We start from the raw sequence: 21,478 nt of genomic DNA, 5'->3' as shown, positions 1-21,478 counted from the left end.
GTAATCTTGAGTTTTCAGCTGTTTTACTAAATGTGAAACACTGGAGATTTTGGAAATAAGATGCAACACCCAGTTTTGGAAATACTCAGTTCAAAGTACATTTATGATAATAATAGGTACTTTATTGATCCCAGGTGGGAAATTCTTTCAATACAGTAGCAACATTTAAAGACACACTTAGCAGTGTGCAGACTTAACTAATACTAATGTATGGAATGATAATATACATGATAATACACCAGTGTGCAATAATATACAAAATAATAAAACAGAGATTATTGTACTATGATGTGTGCTTCTGTTGCATAGAGATGAACTGTTGTATATGCTTATTGAATTTAGTAGGAAAGATTTTCTGTAACCATCCTTATGACGGTGCACCTGAATGAGCCTGTTTGAAAAGGTGCTCTGCTGCTTATTCAGTAGGACATTATCAAAGTATGTATAAATTATACAACCTTGAGATTCGTCTGCTTACAGGCAGCCACGAAGCAAGAAACATGAAAGAACCCAAGTTACAAATCATGCAAACAAAAGCAAGCATCAGCATTCAGAACCAAATTGAGTTCATAGACCCGGAGCCCAGAGCAGCTGGAGAAGACCCATAGCCTCAGTCTCAGTTTATCATACAGTGGGGCAAATTGTCATGAAGCTCACAGACGTGAAGCCTGGAGCAGCCTCACAGTCTCAGCACCACAGAGAGAGGAGTTAGTGTTGCAGAAGAGCAAGTGGAATTGGCACAATCCTCACCTCTAGTCTCAACACCCTGCTTTATCAGTCTGTTGGGGCCGGCTGGCATTTAAAACGTCCAAACATTGGGCCGGACTCTGTTGCAGTGATATGCTCTGGGCCTGTACTCTGCTATCAAGCCTGTACTTGACCTTTCTAAATCGGCTATGCACTTAGATCGATCCAACCTTGCTGCCCGTTAAGGTGGACGGGCTCTGAAACCCCTCTGCACTGACTCCTCTCTGACTCGCACTCACCAACCCTATTTCTGATTCAGTCTCTGTCTCGACCTTGCTCTGACCACTTCTCCTCAACATATCATGCTCCAAATTTGAATCACACCTGCATGCTCAACCCTCATGTCACCCTGGCCTTCGCTCACCTCTTCACTGTTTGCGGTGATAGCTTACTACAATTTACCACAGGAAAAAGTGTTATTAATAAAGTATTTAGTCATATTTCTTGCCTTATAAACCACCAGTAAGCTGTCACCCAACTTCAGTAGCGTCATTGACCTTAAACTTTCTTGCTGCAGTGCTACTCATTTTATTGTTACCAGCTCTGTTTCATCATGATGTAGTTGCAACTGCTAATTGCATCTCTAATTTGGAAGTAATTCTCAATCACCACATCATACCTAGTGTCTTGTTGATTTCAAGCTCAACATGTACAGTGCCTCTTGTTCTGAGTGTTTCTAGTATTTTTTAAAAAATTTTGGCTTCCTAGTTATACAATATTTCACTTTTGTAGAGTAAGAACTAAACATCCGCAAGGGATATTTCATGTTTGGATACAATGACTTTTTCTTTATTTTTCTGAGAAGTTTCAGAATATTCCTTTTTTTTTGAGGCAGCATGACAGTTGAGAAGGAAGAAGAAATATCCATGTTTTTTATTCTTTGTTCATAGCTCTTTATCTCCATTATTGATATCTATAGAAGAACTGTGATTATTGATGTTTGTTTAGTCTGTTCTACAGCAAGGTATTAGTGAATTGTGTAAATGCAGGATAGTTTTAATTTCCGAATTGTGTTTCTTGATTTAATATTTATATTTGATATTGGATTATGTGCTAAGTGAGCACAATTACTTTTTAAAGCCAAGGAGACCAAAGTCTTGCTGGTGATGTTGCTGTCATGCATGAAGTGACTGTAAGAATGATAACGTTTGCAAAAATCAAGATTGCACTGCAAGAGATATATGTGTAAGCAGGAAATCAAGGTCTTTACTCAGCTAACTCATTTTGTTATCAGATCATTTGGTGGAGCACATGGAGAATTTGGTCTTGAAGTATTTTGCTTTCATGTCTCAGCATTGACTTTTAACAGTATTTCAGGATCATAAATTTATTTACTGAATAGATTTTATAAAAGGTATGCTTTCTATTTCTGTACCATCTGGGTCATTATTCATGATATTCAACACATTGTTTACAGATAAGGCTTTGAAATAAGTGTTGGGTTATTTCTGAGCGATGCAGCTCCCCTCACAGTTCTGGCAGCTTGGACCTTATTTATAGAGTCACACAGCATGGAAATGGGCCCTTTGGACCAGCTGGTCCATGTCATCCAAAGTTCCCACCTAAGCTGGTTCAATTTGCCAGCATCCTTCCAAACCTTTCCTATCCAAGTATCTAAGTGCCGTTCAAATATTGTTAATATACTTGTGTCAACCACATTCTCTGGCATTTCATTCCATATACTGAGCACCCCCTGGCTGAAAAATGCCCTTCAGGTTACTATTAAATCTCTCACCTTAACCTATAAGGATTGTCTGGCAACATGAGAGTCCACTGTGTAAAACTTACTTGCAACACAGTGCTGGGCAACCACATGTTTACCAAGTCAAGAATTTGCTAAGCTGTTTGTATACTCTAATGAAAGTTATTAGCAAGACAAAAAAAGTCAGCATGATTCCTTCCTATTATTTATTTTCATTTCCTTGTTTCCACCATTACTACTGATTGTCAGTTTCACACTATGCTGCATTTCTTTTTATTCTTAGTGCCTCTGAAATGGGAATGATGCATAATGTAGTGATTAAAATGATTTCACTTTGGGAAGGTTGTGCTTCCATTGTGAAAACATTCCATGTTTTTCTCAACTCTGTTGCTGCACTGTTGTGATGATAATGATTGTCTGGCCCAATACATTCAATCCATAGGGGAGAGAGAAGAGAATACAGCCAAAGTAGAATATTCTAAGGTAACCTCTTAACACGTGTGTTGTTTCATTGAGGTTAAAATCACTGCAAAGTTTACAAGTTCTGTAAATATATTAAGACTAATATTGTTAGAAGAGAGCACTTCATCAATAGCATTCTGTCATACCGCTGAGGGTGGCTTGTACTCACAGTAGAGTCATAGCGTATATTCTCAGGATGGGTAGGATGGATTATGTGAGGTGTGCCTTAGGTGGGAAAAATGGTTTGAAATAAAATGTTTCCTACTTAGTTGTGATGAAAAGTGTTCCGTTCCCCAGCATGTAATAAAAATATGTTAAACATGTGCAGGAAAGCACTAAAAACATGATCCATGCTTGCTCATTTTCCTTGGCTCACTTTGAAAAGTACTAGTTAAAAAGCAGCTATTTTGTGTTTCAGATACAAAGATGAAAGTGACTATGCTTTGCGATTTATTGAAAGCAGCTGGAAAGAACAGCAGAAAGAGGAAGCCAAAAGGTAAAGGTCAGACTGGAACACTTGTCAATATTACCTGGAGTTTGTATTGAAAGTGATTTTTGTATACTCAGCAAATAGTTTTTATGTATTTGTAAATTTTTGCACAATCAGATGATCTGGTGTGTCACTTGTAACACAGTCCTTACAATTTGGTTTGGCATGAGTAAGAACACATCTGTCAAGACAATTTCATCCTTTGGCCCCAAGATGTAATGCTTTGTGTCAATAGATCTCAGTTTCTAGTTAACCTTCAGTCATTTGCTTTATTGGCTTATTGATCTGCACTTGTAGCAGATTTCTGGATGGCAGTTCGATGCATTGTCAACCTGCCCCTGACAAATCTCCAGCCATGCTTTGGTACTTGTACTGTAAACACAACTGGGGACATCATTGCAAAAGGGAGAAAAGGCATCATTTAGGCTCAGTCTTTAGGTTTCTCCTGGGGAAGATTTGCTTTCAATGTGTGAGAAGTAAGCTGAACAGATATCTGGTGCAAATTTGATCCTTAAACTTCTGATTAATTCATGTTAGTGGTACCATGAACGGGTTACACTTCACAGTTTGCTTAGTCTTTGTTCCATTTTAGATGAGGGTTATGTATATTGTTGGCATTGTTTGAAGTTTATTGTTGAACGGGTATTTGGGGAATAACAACTTTGTCCATTGACCATTTGATTTAATGTGTAATTTAACATCCAAGAGCTATAAACTGATTTGACTAATTTGCTATTTATTATCATTTCCCTTTAAATGTGGATAGTGGGGACTCTAGAAGACGAGCAATAGAAGAACTCTTAAGAAATAATGTGTTCTGTCTTTTGTAAAGCATGAATTGTTTTCTTCTGCAGCTTGCGATTGGGTTTGATGGAGGATGCAGAAGAGATGAGGAAAGAGGAAGAACTAAAAAAGAGGGCAAGAGCTAAGAAACAGAAACTTTAGTTCATTGAAGATGTTTCAGCAATCTTATTTATTATATTTATATAAAAAAGATCTGGTTATATTTGAGGTAATATGCACTAAAGTAAGCAAATTATACACTGTGGTACTCACTAGCTGATCGACCAATTCAAGTGAAAAGTTAAATTAGCATTAAAGAAAGCAGTGTTGATAATGGAAGTAATTTTACATAATTTTGTGGTGCATTGGCAAATACATCTTTTCTCTTTCTAGTTCTAATGCAATTAGGTAAAGTGTTCTTTTAGTTCACACTGTATGTGCCATGAATTTTAACTGTGGCCCAGGTTTTGATGGCTTCAGAATATTAATTTGTGTACTATTGATGTTTAAGAGCTTAAACTCTTGCACATCTTAAAATGCACCAAATAACATCCAACTTTTGCTGCCTGGTTAGTCTACATTTTATAATTTTTATTTTGCTTCCAGGAGAGGGCAATGCAGTCGATTGGATTTGGTCTTTTTATCTCTGGCATCTCCAATTCAACCTGGCTTCTATGTAAAACCAATTTGTTTATGTTGCCCATGGGCTGATAGTCCAAATCTCTGATTATGTGTTAAAGTTGCAGTTGCACTTGGTGAAATCCCAAAGTGCCTCAAGGTGGGGGGGGGGGGGGAATATTAAAAGAACCCAAGACTGTCATTCAATGCACTAACCCTTCCATTTATGGCAACAAAATAGATTTTGAATAATCTGAGTTTTATTTTCTCTGCTATACCATTTGTCAGATTATTACCTCTGTCATAATTTTCAGAAAGGAAGCTGTCTCTCATTGCTTTTTCACACTTAATTTAACTAATTCAGTATTTATGTCCTCTGGTCCTAGTCCCCTGTTTTTTTTTGTGTGCGGTATGGAGGGGTGGAGTTTAAGTAAAAGCATAAGACACTTTGTTGGAGCTGTGAAAATTGTTTGCTCTTTACCCAAGTGAATCACACCTTCCTTGGGAGTGCTAGAAGCTGATATTGGGTGCCTAAAATTGAAAACATTTCAATTTGCCTTGATTAGGACAGTATTTTTTCAAGAAAATAATGTACTCAGTAATGTCTGTGCAATTTATTTGAACGTGCATCTTGTGTTAGTGGAAAAAGTTAAAAGATCAGTTTAAAAAAACGGATATAGATTTTGTAAGCTTTTTGATGAGAAAAATGCAAGTACAGATGCATTAAATATAATTGATATTCTGTACAATAAATTTTTATTACATAGTTTATCATATCAAGTTGTATGAATTCTTTTAGAGCTCAATTCGGCAATTGAGATGGTCCAGAAAAACACACCACCTGCATGTTTAAATGACTGGAACCAAATAATTGTTATTGGAATTATTAAATTACTTACCACGTATTAGCAGTTTACTCACTAAACTGTATCATTGACTTGGGGTTCACCTTGTGTTTCTTGCTGTGCCTATCACATTAAGAAGGTTTATTCTATTTAAAATTGCATTGACATGGAGAAATTAGAGGAAGTTTATCACCATTTTTGCAACAGGCAGATGTATTTGATTTCACATTGTATAGCCTATACTATTTGGCCTAGATCAGGATCATTGGTATAATATTATGCTAGTGACTTTTATTAGATGAGGGGGTTGGGTGTAAGCTCTGTCAATTATGGATCATATTAAACAGTAACATGGGGGGGAAATTGGTAAAGGAAAAGTTTGGATACATTTGTCAGTTATGTTTTGGGTAAAATGAGAAGGCTTTAAGAAGAAAGAAGTAGACGGATTAGAAGAGTTTACATCAAAAGTGAATCAATGGAGAGATTTGAAAATGAGAACAAGAATTTTGATTCAAACCATTGTAGGTCGTTGTGCCAATGTGGGTGAATGAGCATGGATGATGAGTGAATGGGACCTGATACAGGAGAAGAAATGTGTAATGTAGTTATGGATGCACACAGTTATGGATATCATAGTTGAAGATTGGCCAGAAAAGCATTGGAATAGTCTTAAGATTTAAGGTGAATCTCTCAAATGATTCACGGCATTGTTTTGTCCACATGGGAAAATGCTTTCAAGTCAAATAAAATTATTTTCACCACTCGACACACATAAAAGTTGCTGGTGAACGCAGCAGGCTAGGCAGCATCTCTAGGAAGAGGTACAGTTGACGTTTCGGGCCGAGACCCTTTGTCAGGACTAACTGAAAGAAGAGATAGTAAGAGATTTGAAAGTGGGAGGGGGAGGAGGAGATCTGAAACGATAGGAGAAGACAGGAGGGGGAGGGATGGAGCCAAGAGCTGGACAGTTGATTGGCAAAAGGGACATGAGAGGATCATGGGACAGGAGGCCCAGAGAGAAAGAGTGGGGGGGGGGAACCCAGAGGATGGGCAAGGGGTATAGTGAGAGGGACAGAGGGAGAAAAAGGAGAGAGAAAAAGAATGTGTGTATATAAATAAATAACAGATGGGGTATGGGGGGGAGGTGGGGCATTAGTGGAAGCTTGAGAAGTCAATGTTCATGCCGTCAGGTTGGAGGCTAACCAGACGGAATATAAGGTGTTGTTCCTCCAACCTGAGTGTGGCTTCATCTTGAATGTAGAGGAGGCAGTGGATAGACATAACAGAATGGGACATGGAATTAAAATGTGTGGCCACTGGGAGATCCTGCTTTCTCTGGTGGACAGAGTATAGGTGTTCAGCGAAACGATCTCCCAGTCTGCGTCGGGTCTCGCCAATATATAGAAGACCACATCGGGAGCACCGGACGCAGTATATCACCCCAGCCGACTCACAGGTGAAGTGTCGCCTCACCTGGAAGGACTGTCTGGGGCCCTGAGTGGTGGTAAGGGAGGAAGTGTAAGGGCATGTGTAGCATTTGTTCCACTTACACGGATAAGTGCCAGGAGGGAGATCAGTGGGGAGGGATGGGGGGGACGAATGGACAAGGGAGTCGCGTAGGGAGCGATCCCTGCGGAAAGCAGGTGGGGGGAGGGAAAGATGTGCTTAGTGGTGGGATCCCGTTGGAGGTGGCGGAAGTTACGGAGAATAATATGTTGGACCTGGAGGCTGGTGGGGTGGTAGGTGAGGACAAGGGGAACCCTATTCCTAATGGGGTGGCGGGAGGATGGAGTGAGAGCAGATGTGCGTGAAATGGGGGAGATGGGTTTGAGAGCAGAGTTGATGGTGGAGGAAGGGAAGCCCTTTTCCTTAAAAAAGGAGGACATCTCCCTCATCCTGGAATGAAAAGCCTCATCCAGAGACGGAGGAATTGCGAGAAGGGGCTGGCATTTTTGCAAGAGACAGGGTGAGAAGAGAAATAATCCAGAGATTTTCAAATCTCTTACTAGCTCTTCTTTCAGTTAGTCCCGACGAAGGGTCTCGGTCCAAAACGTCGACTGTACCTCTTCCTAGAGATGCTGCCTGGCCTGCTGCGTTCACCAGCAACTTTGATGTGTGTTGCTTGAATTTCCAGCCTCTGCAGAATTCCTCGTGTTTGCGTATTTTCACCACGCTTAGTTTCAATCAAAGGAAAAACTAACATTCCTCTAAATGAACCATAAGTTGGTGGTTTTGGTTAGGTTTTATCTTCCAGTTGTCAGAGGTCTCTGATTACTATTCATAGGGCAGTTGTATAGGTGTCAGACTACCTCATTCTTGATGGGAGAATCCATTGCCTAAAGACTCTGTACCTGTTCTATTTTTCAGAAAAATGTGTTCCCACCACTGTTTTCTTTGAGCTAGCCCATCTCTTGAACATAATTAATTCAAGTAGAGGGCTATGTTAATTTTCATAGAATCATACAACATAGAAATAGGCCCTGCTTGCCTATATTAGGCCTTCCACACCTTTCCCAAAAAGTATCTATCCAAATGCCTTTTTAATACTAATTCTATCTGTGTCTTGTCACAGTTTGTACCAAATGACCACTGTCCTCTGTGTGCAAGATAATCCTACCCCTTGAATCTCTCTTTAAATTTCTCTTATCGCATCATAAACTTACATTCTCTTGTCTATGCTCCCTGCCTTTGGGGGGCGGGGGAGACTTTATTGTTCATTTTATCTCTGCCCTTCACAATGTTATAAACCACTTTAGTCATTTCTTGGATTCCTGTGTTCCAGTGAGAACAACCTAGCTTATCCACTGTCACTGGTATTGTCATGTGGATTTATAGCGTGTATAGAGAAAATTTCAGTTTTAGATTTTCAGAGAAAATCTAAGTCTTCAGTATCAGAGCTTGAGAATCCACTTGCCAGGCTATGAAGCAACTATGATATATTTGTGATGAAATGAAGCATGCTGCTGAAAAAAATTCGTATTTATTGAACCAGCTTAATATAGCATATTGTGATGTGATTTGTTTCACGATTAATATAATGTAGGAACATTTCACAGGCTTGCTAATTTGTGCATCCTACTACACCAACTATCTGTTAACTGCCAATTAGCCCTCAATATTAAGCTTTAATATTTGGAGTGCCTGCAGTTGAAAGTGGCAAAATTTCATCTTATAGTATTGCTGGTAGTGATGCTGCGATTAATTAAGAGCAAGCTTCTGTACTCATTTTGCTCTGAGGGTTGATAACTTTCCCCGTGTGGTACTGATGGCTTGCACAACGAGAACAAAGGTCCACTACCATCCCAAAACAGTGCAGTCAGCCACTGAGTTTTTCCAGCGTTCTGTTTGTTGAACAGTAAAGTGGTTAGATTAGGTTTAGTCACGGAGATTCATGCATTAAAATCAGTAGCCAGAGGATATTGTTCTCGCCCTGAGTGAATCTGTAGTCACGGAAAATGTAGGGTATATTGACCAAGCTCTATACTTTAAACTCTGGGAAGATCACTGCATTTGATCCATCTTGATTGCTACATGCTGGGATATGAGTTTTAAATCTTAGATAAAATATCAAAATTGTGCTTCAAACTGGAACATCAAATAATTCTTAAGTTTCTATCAAAAAGAAAAATATTTTTATAAATTGTTTTATGGGCTTCCAGGTAAGAATTATTTTCCAAAAATTTTGTAAGAAAAATAAAGAAACCAAATACTTCAGCACTATTTGACAGATTTTATTAATTGTACATCTGAGATGTGACAATGTTTAAAACATCAAACTTTCCCCATACATCAGAATATTGAATGAAAAAAGTTAAAAAATAAATACATTTCAAGGCAGTTGATCAAGAATCACTTGTCATTTTGGAAACTAAAAAGTTTTAGTCTACTGGTGATTTTGGACAATACTGATTTAAGAAGCAACCAATATATTTACCTGCCTACTAAGCTATGATCTACATTGTCAATTAAGGCTAGGACAACTTTTTAAAATTTTTTTGTAGGAATGAAATGTTTTGCAAGTGAGAAGGATGTACATCCTGAGACATCGTGAGTCTATCCCGTTAAACCAGGTCTCATGATAATCAACCAATTAAAAAGCAATTAATTATTACCTCGTGACAGTGTGTGAACTGGCAGAATTCTGATCCCGCTCAATCTGGTTGTATTGGTAGAGCCAAGCTGTGCTTCTATGCTAGTTCTTCAGTGCATCCATTATTATTGTTTGCAGCAGAGACTGCTTTCTATGGAAAGAGGTTCTAATTTTTTCTCATATCTGTAATTCATAATAATACACTTCAAGCAACTTACGTGACCTCTTCCACAAAGCAGGTAACTTGGAAGCCAAGAGAAGGTACAGGGTACAGAGTTTCAGGTAAGAAAGGGAAAGCTGGGTAGTGATACTTTCATCACTTACAGTAGAATGCACTTCATTTATATTTCTGCATCCCAGTCACTTCATGAGAGTTTCTAAATGCAGTAAGTTACAGAAATGTTAAGTATATTCTTTTGGCCACATTACTGTCAATACTGTTGTCAGTAAGACCAAAGAGCTGATTTTGAACTTCAGGAAGGGCAAGATGAGGGAACATGAACCTATCCTCATAGAGGGATTAGAAGTGGAGAGAGTGAGCAATTCAAGTTCCTGAGTGTCAATATCTCTGAGGATCAAACCTGGTCCCAACATATCAACGCAGCTATAAAGAAGACAAGACAGCGAGTTTGAGGTTGAGATTGGGTTTGGCACCTGAAGGTGCACAGTCGGCAATTCATGAACAGCTTCTTCCCCCTCTGCCATCCAATTTTTAAATGGACATTAAACCCATGAACACTACCTCACTTTGTCTGTTTTTGCACTATTTTTAATTTAACTATTTAATATACATATGAGTGTGTGTATGTATATATATTTTAATTTATTTTTGTTCTGTATTTATCATGTGTTGCATTGTAGTGCTGCTGCTAAGTTAACAGACTTCATGACATATACCGGTGATATTAAACTTAATTCTGATTCGGATCTCGGGAGCAGCAGGATATAGAGGTTCCTAAATGGTGTACCAGACCATCTGGGAAATTCATGTCCTTCAACATTGCTTTGCCTCCGTTAAATGTACTTGCAACTTGACACAGTGAGTGTTGATATAACTTGTGTCTCAAAGCTAATGTAAAACTATTTTAAAGCGGTATGGTTCATTTAACTTGTAGGTCAGTGTATAATAATAACTTGAGTGATGAAATTTAAAGTATTTAAATGTTTTCTATGCAGGGAAGAATCATGGAATTGTACTGCACAGAAACAAACCTATGGTCAATCAAATCCATGCAGCCCACCAAGTAGCAATTTTACATTAATCCCTTTTTATTCTTCCCACATTGCCATTCACTCATCCCCAGAGACCCTGATTCTAGCACGCACACACACTTATGCACTAGATGTTTTTCAATGTCCAGTTAACCTACTAGCCTGCTTGCTTTTAGGGTGCTGGGTAAGTCACAGCACCCAGAGGAAACCCACATGCTGACAGGAGGAACATGCAGATTTCATACAGACTCCAGCTAAGGTCAGGATTGAACTCGGGTGGTTGGACTGCTTCAGTTGGAAAATCAAGACTTGTAAAGTTCTTGGCTGATGATGGCAGGGAGCCTGTGATTTCCCCAATGCTTGAGGAAATAGACAATTTCTCATCTTAAGTATCTTGCTACAAATCTCCATACAAGGTGGATAACAACAATATCCAGCATCCCCACTCTCATCTATATGGTCACAGCAATGGCTTCTTGTCACTCACTATTAACTCTGTATACCAGCAACATCCAGCCTTACTTCACCTCCATGTTCAATCCCTCTTTTGCGATTTTGTTGCCAGGTTGAGCCAAACTATTTTCAACTACAGATTGGGAGGATAAAGCCAACGTCTTTCTCCCCAGACATTCCCATGCCATAGATTCCATTCCATGGCCTGAATAAAACTGGTTGCGAGTCATCAGATTTTCCCTTGAGCCAAGCTTCCAACATCGTATTTTCAATACAAAACTACCACTGCTACTCACCTACATAGTATGACCTGCCCTTACCCCAATCTCTGCTGCTGAAAACCTCAACTATGCATTGTTATTTCCAGGTACTTTTCCAATTTCTTCCTGACTGCACCAAATTTTCACACTCACTAGGTTTGAGCTCATCCAAGTCTCGTGCCTACATTCCAAGTCTCGCCATCTTGCTCTTTTGCTACCTAAGGTTAGTCTATTGTCGTCGATGAAGACCTCGACACCATTAGATGGTGTCGAGACTAGCGCTTGATTTGGATTTAAGTGAGGGAGAGTTGCGCAGTGTCAGCCTCACTCTTTCTTCCCAATTCCCATCTGGATCCAGTGGCAAGACGAGTCAAGACAGCTAGAGATGGGACTAGGCGCAGTGGATGACCAGGACATCTTCTGTGTCATCGTGCTGTACGCATTCCACAATGCTTGCAGAGACCGCCTTCTTGACCGTTGGACCTTCCATTGGTCTCATCCACTCAATCTGCCGGAGTCTGTCTTCACATGCTGGGATTTTGTTACATCTTCGCTCATTGGCTCCTGAGTCCTCAATGACTTAATTCATTAAATCTTCTCTCTAGGTTGCAAATCTCTCTGACATCACCTCTCTCTAATCTTAGAAACTTCTCCACTTTATCTCACTAGGCATCGATATTCACCAGTATTGTGTGTCTAGTCATTCCAAGGCACTAGAACTTTGAAATTGTTCTTGACACACTCTTAAAACTCTTACCTCTTTGACCAAGCTTTTAGGCATTTTAGGGATATTTCCTTTGGTTCAGTCTGTCTGTTTGCAAGTTTGTGTTCCTGATCTTGTGGTATTTCACTACATAAAAGACCTGTCAATAGATAATTATCTTGTCATAATTATCTTATTTTCTTAAAATACTTTGCAAGTGCTGACCAGAATACCCAGCAATGCAAAAAATGCAGTGTTTATGAAAGGCAAATAATGGTGAAAGTATTTCTGCACAGGTCCTCCAAGAGTCATGATGTGAAATCACACCAATAAGTTTAATTCCTTTCATAATCACCAGTCAAGATAGCTTGAATTATTACTGTTTCTTTAAAAAAATACAGAAACCCAATCATCGTAAGCTTTCATTTTGCACATTTCCACATGAAAATCTGGTTCGTGGCCAGAAAATAGTGAAACAATGACTGAAGATGAAAACTCATGTCAGTCTAACAACAACTTTTGGTTAAGTATGACACTGCTGTCTGAGATATTCAATGAAGAATGAATTGCTCAGAACCCCTTTCCCCAATTGCATGACGACTTCCACCATCACCCCATGAAGCCTGGTCACCTCAAAGTTCTGAACGTTTCATAGCTATTCATGCTCAAGATGCAAATTGTTGGCATATCCTAATTTTATTATCCATCCTATTTGTCTTTGAGAAGATAGTGATGTGTTGTAGTTTGTGTATTGAGGATGCTTCCATGCTCATACCTGTTTTGAAGTTCCTGAATCTGAACCAAGTGATAATGAAGAAATGTCAGGGTGAAGAGTAGTTTGCAAATGACATTGGAGTTGCTAATATTCCCATGCACATATTGATCACTGGTCCTTCTAGTTAGATATCCCAAATGATTGGAGTTGGAGGGCCATTTTGACCTTGAAGGTAAAATCCTACAAGAAGTAGAGGATATGGCCCAGTCCATCATGAGTAAAGCCTTCCTCACCATTGAGCACATCTACATCGAGTGTTGTCACAGGAAAGTAGCATCCATTATCAGGGATCCTCACCGGCCAGATCATGCTCTCTTCTCGCTGCTGCCATCAGGAAGGTGATACTGGAGCCTCAGGATGCTCTTCACCAGGTTCGGGAACAGTTATTACCCAACCATCAGGCTCTTGAACCAGAGGGGCTAACTTCACTTACCCCATTACTGAACTGTTCCCATAACCTATGGACTAACTTTCAAGGGCGCTTCATCTCATGTTCTTAATACTTATTGCTTATTTATTATTTTATTTTGTACTTGCCTCAGTTTGAAGTCTCTTGCACGCTGGTTGTCTGCCCTGTTGGAGCGGTCTTTCGATGATCCTATTATGGTCATTGGATTTATTGAGTATGTCCACAAAGAAATGAATCTCAAGGTTGTATATGCTGACATATGTACTTGGATAATAAATTTACTTTGAACTTTGATATATGGATTGTACTGGAGGCCACATGCTGAAATTATTGTCAGGAATTCTGCACATCCAACAAGTAGGTACAAAATGGCTGCTAGGCATATGCAAGGATATTGAGTGAATTACAACATTTGTTTGAATATCCTTACCATAAAATGCTTCCATGTGAACAGGCAGTTGAGGTTTGCTTGTGCATTAGTTAAGGGCTTTACCCAATTAGAACCACTGTTGGAAAGTCCCAGGTATTCCAGTGGAAGGCCAAAATGTTGACTGCTTATTCCTCTCTGAAGATGCTGAGTTCCTCCAGCATTTTGTGTGTGTTGCTCTGGGTTTCCAGCATCTGCAGGATCTTGTATCCTATTGAAAGTGTTTGAAGACCAATAGCTCAAACCTGGCACAGAGCAGCACTGATCCTTGCCCTCTAGTATGTCCCTGAGTCAGGCACTACTTCCAGAAGATACCGCAAAGAACTTGAGTAGTACCACCAACACTGCCTCTGCAAAATCATCCTAGTTTACTGGCATGCTCTCCCAGTCCAATAACCTCAGATTTGAAGACTTAATTACATTCAGGCCATCTCAGTCGGATACCTGACACCTGAAAGAAGTACTTTATTTCAAGCTCCTTCATGGAAGGAGGTTGCCAAGGAAACAGATGAAAGATGAAACTGATAAAGAAGTGTAACATCCCACTGACATGTAGGATTCCCTGGCACATAACCTTAGTGATGGGACTGACAACCACAGTACAATTTTTGGAAGCATACATAAATTCAACTGAAAAGGACAAAGAGGACATTCCATCTTCCAAACTACCACCCACCTGCTTCGTGATCTCCTCCTGCTGTGCCTGTAGCAAAGTCTTGTCGGTTTCACACTAACCTCACCTCAGAACCCGTAAGTAGAAGAAAGTTATGCTCCACCCCTGAGGACCAGCCTGCGGGAGACGGCACAACTTAACTTTCCATTATTACTGATGGCTCTCACCCTCACCCCACCTCTGTAATCTCCTCAGCCTCAAACACGTCTGTCCATCATCCTAATCAATACCCTTACTGCACCCATCACCTGCCCAAATGCTCATCCAAACATCTTCCCTCCTATCAACTGTCTGACCAGCTCTATATTTTCACCTATTAGCCCTGCCTGCAACAATTTCCTTGCCTTCCAAGATCTTCTGCCCAACCCATTCTCAGCATCAGATAATCCAAAATCCATCTTTCAAAAATATCCTCCTGATCCTTTCCAACCATCTACCCAATAACTTTCACCTGCCTGGCACCTGCACCATCTGCACAATCCACATCTGCTCAAGACCCCCAAGTAATCTGCATGATCCCCATCATCTGACAAGTATTCCTGAATCATTTGTACAACCCAAGCCTACTTAACAACTCCCATTACCTGTGTGAAGCCCTTCCTCTGGGCTCTCTGCAGCAAACAATTGTGGAGAAAATTGTCCACTTTACCACAAATGATACACTGGACTTCATGCAGCAGAATTTTGCAGGCCAGTGCAGTCATTGCTCTGGGGCAAACTTCGCATGTGGACTATAAACTGGGAAGCCCCATTTTAGGTGGTGAACATTGTAGTTTCTGGAATGTTTGCTGGACCTTCCTGCAGATGACACACGGCAATTAGTGAGCAATGAGAGTTTAAATGTCAGTGGTAGCTAGGCTGCCGATGAAGTAGATGCCTGATCCTGATGCTCAGCCTCTTGTGTGTCGTTGCAGTCCATTTCGGTAGTTATGTGCAGAGTATTTCCGACGCAGGAACAACTCTGGGAAGTTATTAATTACTTGCCACAGTACAGCTCTGGTACCACCCCTAAGATGTTAGGATTGAAAATTTAGCATTGGTAATACCACTGACTGAATCAGGGATGGGATCACTCAGTCCTGTCTACAACACACTTCTGTGGATGCTCAGTGTGGATGCAGTTCTGTTGTGGTTGACATCTGATTTCCAGGTGCATTGAGTGCTGCTCTCAACTTGCCAGCATTAGTACAGTGATATTTAACCAATTTCCCCCGGGATCAATAAAGTATGACTGTGACTATAAATCCTTCTTGTACATTTTACTGACTCTCTCGGCTCTCCAATATCTTGTTTGAACAGGCATTTTTTTTTCACAGGAATCTAAATACCAAGCATATGTCACTGCTAATCCTGCTACCTATTGTCTAAGGCCCATTTTTGCACTTTGCAGTGAGTTGTTCAGCAATGCAGGGATATAGAAATTTCTTTAGAAAAACAATACTACTTTTTAAACAAAATGACCATCTTGCTAATGGACTGCATTCTTTAAGTAAGTTATTTAAGACCTTTGGTTTTCTCTCCTTTCCTTGTACTTTGCATCAGTTGCCATACATGAAGCAACATATATCATCCACTGCTTTTGCAACACACAGCCTGTTTTAGGTTCCACAATGTGGACAAATCATCAGCCTGCACTGAAGGTACTGCTCCATCCACTAGAGGGAGCTGCTCTTACACTCTCATTGGATGGAAGTGTCCCTTTGGTTGTCAACATAGAATTCAGAGTATTGCCACAGTATTGTTGCTTTAGTTAGCTGACAATAGGAATGTATCCAGTTCTACTAAGTAGCTAGTTTGTGATCTAAATGCTTTTTTTTTGCTCTGTGGTGCTGACACTAACCGTACTGTGATACGATAGGGTCTTTAAAGCACAATGTGCGGATTTTTAAATCCTAAAGCAAACCTTTTGGAAACTAATTAACAACAGGAATTGCGCTAAATAACAAGCAGCAGATATGGAGAGAGCTCCTGCTGTTGTTAATTACATTTGTTAAAGAATCCACATTTTGCAAATGACCACTAGAGGTTGAGTTAATTGGCAGCTATTTGATGCAGTATCATAGCAAAAGTATAGAATTAGTCATTTTATTAGAAACAACAATGTCATTGTGCTCCTGCTTTGTACAGACTGTGAAAAGAGACATGAGTAAAGGGAACCTTTGTTTCAGAGGATGACAGACCATGTGAAAGGATGCATGGCAAACAATGAAATAGGGAACCTGCTGATCATGGTTACAGTAGGCAGAAATGATGCTCAACAAAAACGAGTCAATGCTGGCTTGGTTCATTATCTTAAGTGTACAATCTGCTCCAAAACAACATAGAAACTTTTTTTTTAAGCAGGTCATTTCTAAACTGCTACAGAACCAATCATTTCTCAGGTCTATTTCTGAGAATGTTTATTATTTTCTGTTTTCCCAGATTCTCAGAGCTTGATTTTATTCACTTTCGGAATCACCAAATGCGTACATAATTTTTTTTAAAGTTCGCTGCCTCTGAGGTTTTGCTGGTGTATGTGGGATGAGGTAGGTGGCAGGAAGATGTGTTGGCAATGGTGGCAGGTGAAGATAGGGAACATGGATTAGGAGTAGCCACGAGTTACTTCCCTGCATCGTTCAAAGCAGATGGAGTCACAGAAGAGGAAAACATTCACCCTGCTTTGCCCCTGAAATGAGGTCAGTTAATGTATATGGATAGATGTCGAGTCAGATAAAAGTTGAACTAGACAAGATTGTAGGTTTCAATTCCTGAAGTGTAATAAGGAACCGGATAGACTTTCATGACGATCTTGTGGTTTCATGGTTGCCATTACTGAAGCTAATTTCTTTGTTCCACTTACAGGTACTGAAAGTTAAATTCCTCTACTGCTGTGTTGGGGGACAAGCAGCATGGGGACACCTTTTATGTCTTGCTAAGGTGCCTTGCTAAATTGTTCTAATTTTTATTTATTTTACTTAGGGATACAAGGTGAAACAGGTTCTTCCATTCCTTCGAGCTGCACTGCCAGTAACCCACTGATTTAACCATAACCTAATCACGGGACGATTTACAATGACCAATGAACCTACTAACAGTATGTCTTTGGACTGTGGGAGGAAACCGGAGCACCCGGAAGAACCCCAAGCATTCCATGGGCAGACATAGAAACTCCTTATGGTGGATGCCGGAATTGAACTCCGACGCCCCCTACCTGCAATGGCGTTGCACTAACCACTTCACTATCATGTTCTACCACCAAGTTCTTTGAGGCATTATCAAAGTATTAGTCTTCTCCTTGACCACATCCACCAAGTAGACTTGGTAACAGAGATAACACGTTGGCCAGCGTTTCTCCTAGTCCAGGATTACTAAGACTCCCCAATGCCATGATATTATCACTCTAGGTTCTGGTCACTGTGCTGTGGTTCCTGTTGGTGTGACTACAGTACCTGAGTGCCACTTGGCAGAGATCTGTGAGCTGTGGTTTTGAATGTGGATTCTGCCTCATCTGCAAGGCTCTATTCTGCATTGGGGGGTGGGGGGTGGTGAAGGAGTACAGAGGTGGGGTAGGTGGTATGGGAGGAGTTGCATTCAGCCCAGCCCCAGACCAAGTGACTTTTTTTTCCACTGCTGACACATTAATGGAACTGAAGGAAACAGTTTTTCAAATATTTCCTTTGATCAGGGTGTCTGCATTATTTTAAGTCTATTTTACTCAATTGAGTTAGCTCAGTGACTTAAGAACAAAACCAGGGTTAAAAACAAAAGAAATAAGAACAGGAACAGGCCTGGCAGCCCCTGGGGTCTGCTCCATCATTCAGTAAGCTCACTGCTGATCCAATCTTGTCTGAGCTGTATTTCCTGCCTGTTCCCCATAAACAATGACTCCTTCACAGTTCAAAAATCTACCTACTGCAGTTAGATAGGGGACAGGTGGAATGATTGCTTTAAATACTCTCAATGCCTTTCCTCCTTGACAAACACCTTCCATCCCAATAAACAGTAATGGCTGCAGCAAACCACATCAGCCATATCTTGACTAAAATTTAAATGTTCACACAGCTATTATTTATAACTGTTTTGCACAGCTTAGCAGAACACAACAATGGTGTCACAACACTGAGAACGGTCTATGAACACAATCAAGCTGAGGTCTTTGTCTCATATCTAATTAAAATGGAGTCCGCTCCATTGACATCAGATGTCTGCCAAGGCCTGTATTGGAGTTGGCAAGAGTGAAGGGGAAAAGAGCAATTTGATTCAAGATGCTCTTCACCAGCTTTCAATTGACAATTGGATCTGTCATCAGGTCATGCTGAGATGCACACAGACTCTGAAAGGAAACTGGAATTCCAAAGCCGTATTGGAATTCAAAGAAAGACAAGAAGAGAGAGAAGCGAGAATTCTTGGAGTGGCCTCATTTGTGGAGGTAAGCGTCTAACCATAGATCACCAGACTTCTTCAAGGACCTAGGGTGTGAAAAGTAATATATTAGATGAACAGCCTTGATTTACAACATAGTTATTTATTGAGATACAGCATTGAATAGGCCCTGTGAGCTGCGCTGCCCAGCAACCCCCGATTTAACCCTAGCCTAATCATGGGACAATTTAAATTAACCAATTAATGTAATAACCAGTACATCTTTGGATTGTAGGAGAAAACCAGAGCACCCAGAGAAAACCAACATGGTCACAGGGAGAATGTACAAACTCCTTATAGACAGTGGAAGTATCAGATAAGCTTACGTGGAAAACTTAACAATTAAATAATTCCCACAAGAAATATTAAGTGGCATTCACGGGGGACACCTAATGAATACTCTACAAATAATTTTTACTAACAGTAACCTTTCTTCACAGGTACCTACCTTTCAGCTACTACCAGACATCCAGCTCCTTCCCACTTAGATGGCATACATGCCGACCTGGAAAACTAGCAAACCTTAGCCTACATCTATCAGTAACAAACCAAGTCCCAGCTTCGGAAAAACTGACCATTCAGTTCAGCATCCCAGGGAGTCCATGGTTCTTTGGTTCACTTTTTGATCTAGGTGAACATTCATCTCCTTCATACATCATCACATGATCACATGGATTTCAGCATTTGCCCTTTTATCTCTATCCTTCCCATGACCTGGAGTCTCAAACATTCCTTTCTGGTGAAGCGGTGATCACTTGTACTTTTCCAAATTAGTGTACTATATTCAATTCTGACAATGTGACCTCATCTATGGAGCAGAAGCCAAATTCAGATTGGGTGACTCTTGAAGAGCACCTCCATTCAGACTGTCAGGGTGACCTTGAGCTTCCAGCTGCCTGTCACTTTATATTTTCCATCCTATCCTCACACTGGCCTCAACCTCCAATGTAGCAACAAAATGCTGGAGGTTCTCTTGCAGGTAAGGAAGCATCAGTAGAGGGAAATGGACAGTTGAGAGTTTGGGCCGAGTCCTTTCATCTGGACTGATAGGTAGAGGGGAGACGGCCAAGTGGAAGGAAGGGATGGAGCAAGAGCTCTCTCTCTACAGTCTTTCAATCCAGGTGAAGAGTTTTGACATGAAACGTCGACTGTCCATTTCCTTCCATAGATGTTGCCTGACCTTCCATATTCCTCTAGTGAGTTGCTCCAGACTCCAGCATCTGCTGTCTCCTGTGACTCCAAGGTCCAATGTTACTCAAGCTTACATCATTCTGTCTTCCAATCATACATGGTACATCCTTCAAACCTCAACAATGAATTCAACTGTTCCAGTTTGTACAGGAATTGGCCAGTGCTGATGAAAAGTTCTTATGAAGAATCACTGACCTGAAACATTGACTCTGTTTCTCTTTCTGCAGGTTTTTTCCGAACTGCTCAATGTCTCCAGTAGTTTGGTCATTTCTTTATTTCTTATGAGAGGACATCTTGTACCTTGATTGTTTTTCTCTTTTCAGATCTGCTGTCTGACCTACTGCATGTCTCCAGCAGACATTATTTATTATAATCTACTAGCAACTGTAATATTGTATCTCACATTTGCAGATTTGCTTTTATTCTGTGTTCTCTTTCAGAACCTGCTATGTACATCTCTTTCAGGCTAATAGGCCAGAATTAATGAACCTCCATACCCTCTCTCAGCTGACACCACTTCCGTTCTTTAATCTTTATTGATTTCAACCCTAACACAGATTTTGTCCTCTCCATTACCCATTCCTCTCCCCCACCAATTTCTCTTCAACTTAAAATATGCTTGATTTCTAACTTTATCTTATTTCCAGTGAAAAGTCATCAACTTGAACTTATTTGTTTCCCACTCTAAGTACCGTTCGACCTGTCGTGTTTCCAACAGCCTCTATTTCCATGTCACTTGGTATGTAAATGGCAGTTTTAATTAACTTCTTTAGGTTGCCTAGATCATTGACTAAACCTGTGTGAGTCTGCTTGCTTGCACAGGACAATGCACACAACTTTGAAAGTAACAGGTTAACTGCAAAGTTTTAACTCTGTGATACAGGAAATAAAGGAACAAAGGGCATTCATATGTTAAAGTTCTCTTCCTGATAACTTTGAAGTAGAAGTTAGCTTCAATTTTAGATTTCTCAATTAGAGTTAAGATGGGGACCTGTGTGTGGAAAGTGGACATGTTATGGTGATAACAGTGCACTCATTGCTCACCCTATAATATCCTTGAAACCCTGGGACAAGGGCTTCACCTGGTAGTTCAGTCCATGTTTGTCACACAACGATTTCACTAAAGGTGCAATCTTGTAGTAGTTATGACGAGGCATCGTGGGGAAAAGACTGCAAAAGAAAAATATTTCAAAGAGAGAAACTTGGGTATTGTCTTTTGTAAAGAAACCTGATGACA

At 40.2% G+C, this 21,478-nt stretch overlaps 2 protein-coding genes across 4 annotated transcripts in view; one reads left to right on the top strand and one right to left on the bottom strand.

Annotated features, from left to right (window-relative positions):
• spty2d1 (SPT2 chromatin protein domain containing 1) overlaps positions 1–5,571 on the top strand; it is a 31,880-nt gene extending 26,309 nt beyond the window's left edge. For both annotated transcript variants that reach the window (XM_072272403.1, XM_072272405.1), the window contains 2 exons: positions 3,330–3,407; positions 4,256–5,571. In XM_072272403.1, the coding sequence (XP_072128504.1) occupies positions 3,330–3,407; positions 4,256–4,346 (169 nt within the window). In that variant the 3' untranslated portion in view covers positions 4,347–5,571. The remainder of the gene's footprint in view (positions 1–3,329; positions 3,408–4,255) is intronic.
• A 3,796-nt stretch (positions 5,572–9,367) lies between these two features.
• fads2 (fatty acid desaturase 2) overlaps positions 9,368–21,478 on the bottom strand; it is a 118,873-nt gene continuing 106,762 nt past the window's right edge. For both annotated transcript variants that reach the window (XM_072272402.1, XM_072272401.1), the window contains 2 exons: positions 21,286–21,411; positions 9,368–19,097 (listed from right to left, as the gene is read on the bottom strand). In XM_072272402.1, coding sequence (XP_072128503.1) covers positions 19,046–19,097; positions 21,286–21,411 — 178 coding nt within the window. In that variant the 3' untranslated portion in view covers positions 9,368–19,045. The remainder of the gene's footprint in view (positions 19,098–21,285; positions 21,412–21,478) is intronic.

The sequence above is a fragment of the Mobula birostris genome, chromosome 11 (genome assembly GCF_030028105.1).
Source record: "Mobula birostris isolate sMobBir1 chromosome 11, sMobBir1.hap1, whole genome shotgun sequence".
NCBI classification, from domain to species: Eukaryota; Metazoa; Chordata; class Chondrichthyes; order Myliobatiformes; family Myliobatidae; genus Mobula; species Mobula birostris.
Note: the sequence above shows the minus strand (reverse complement) of the source record. Positions and strands in the feature narration are given on the sequence as shown.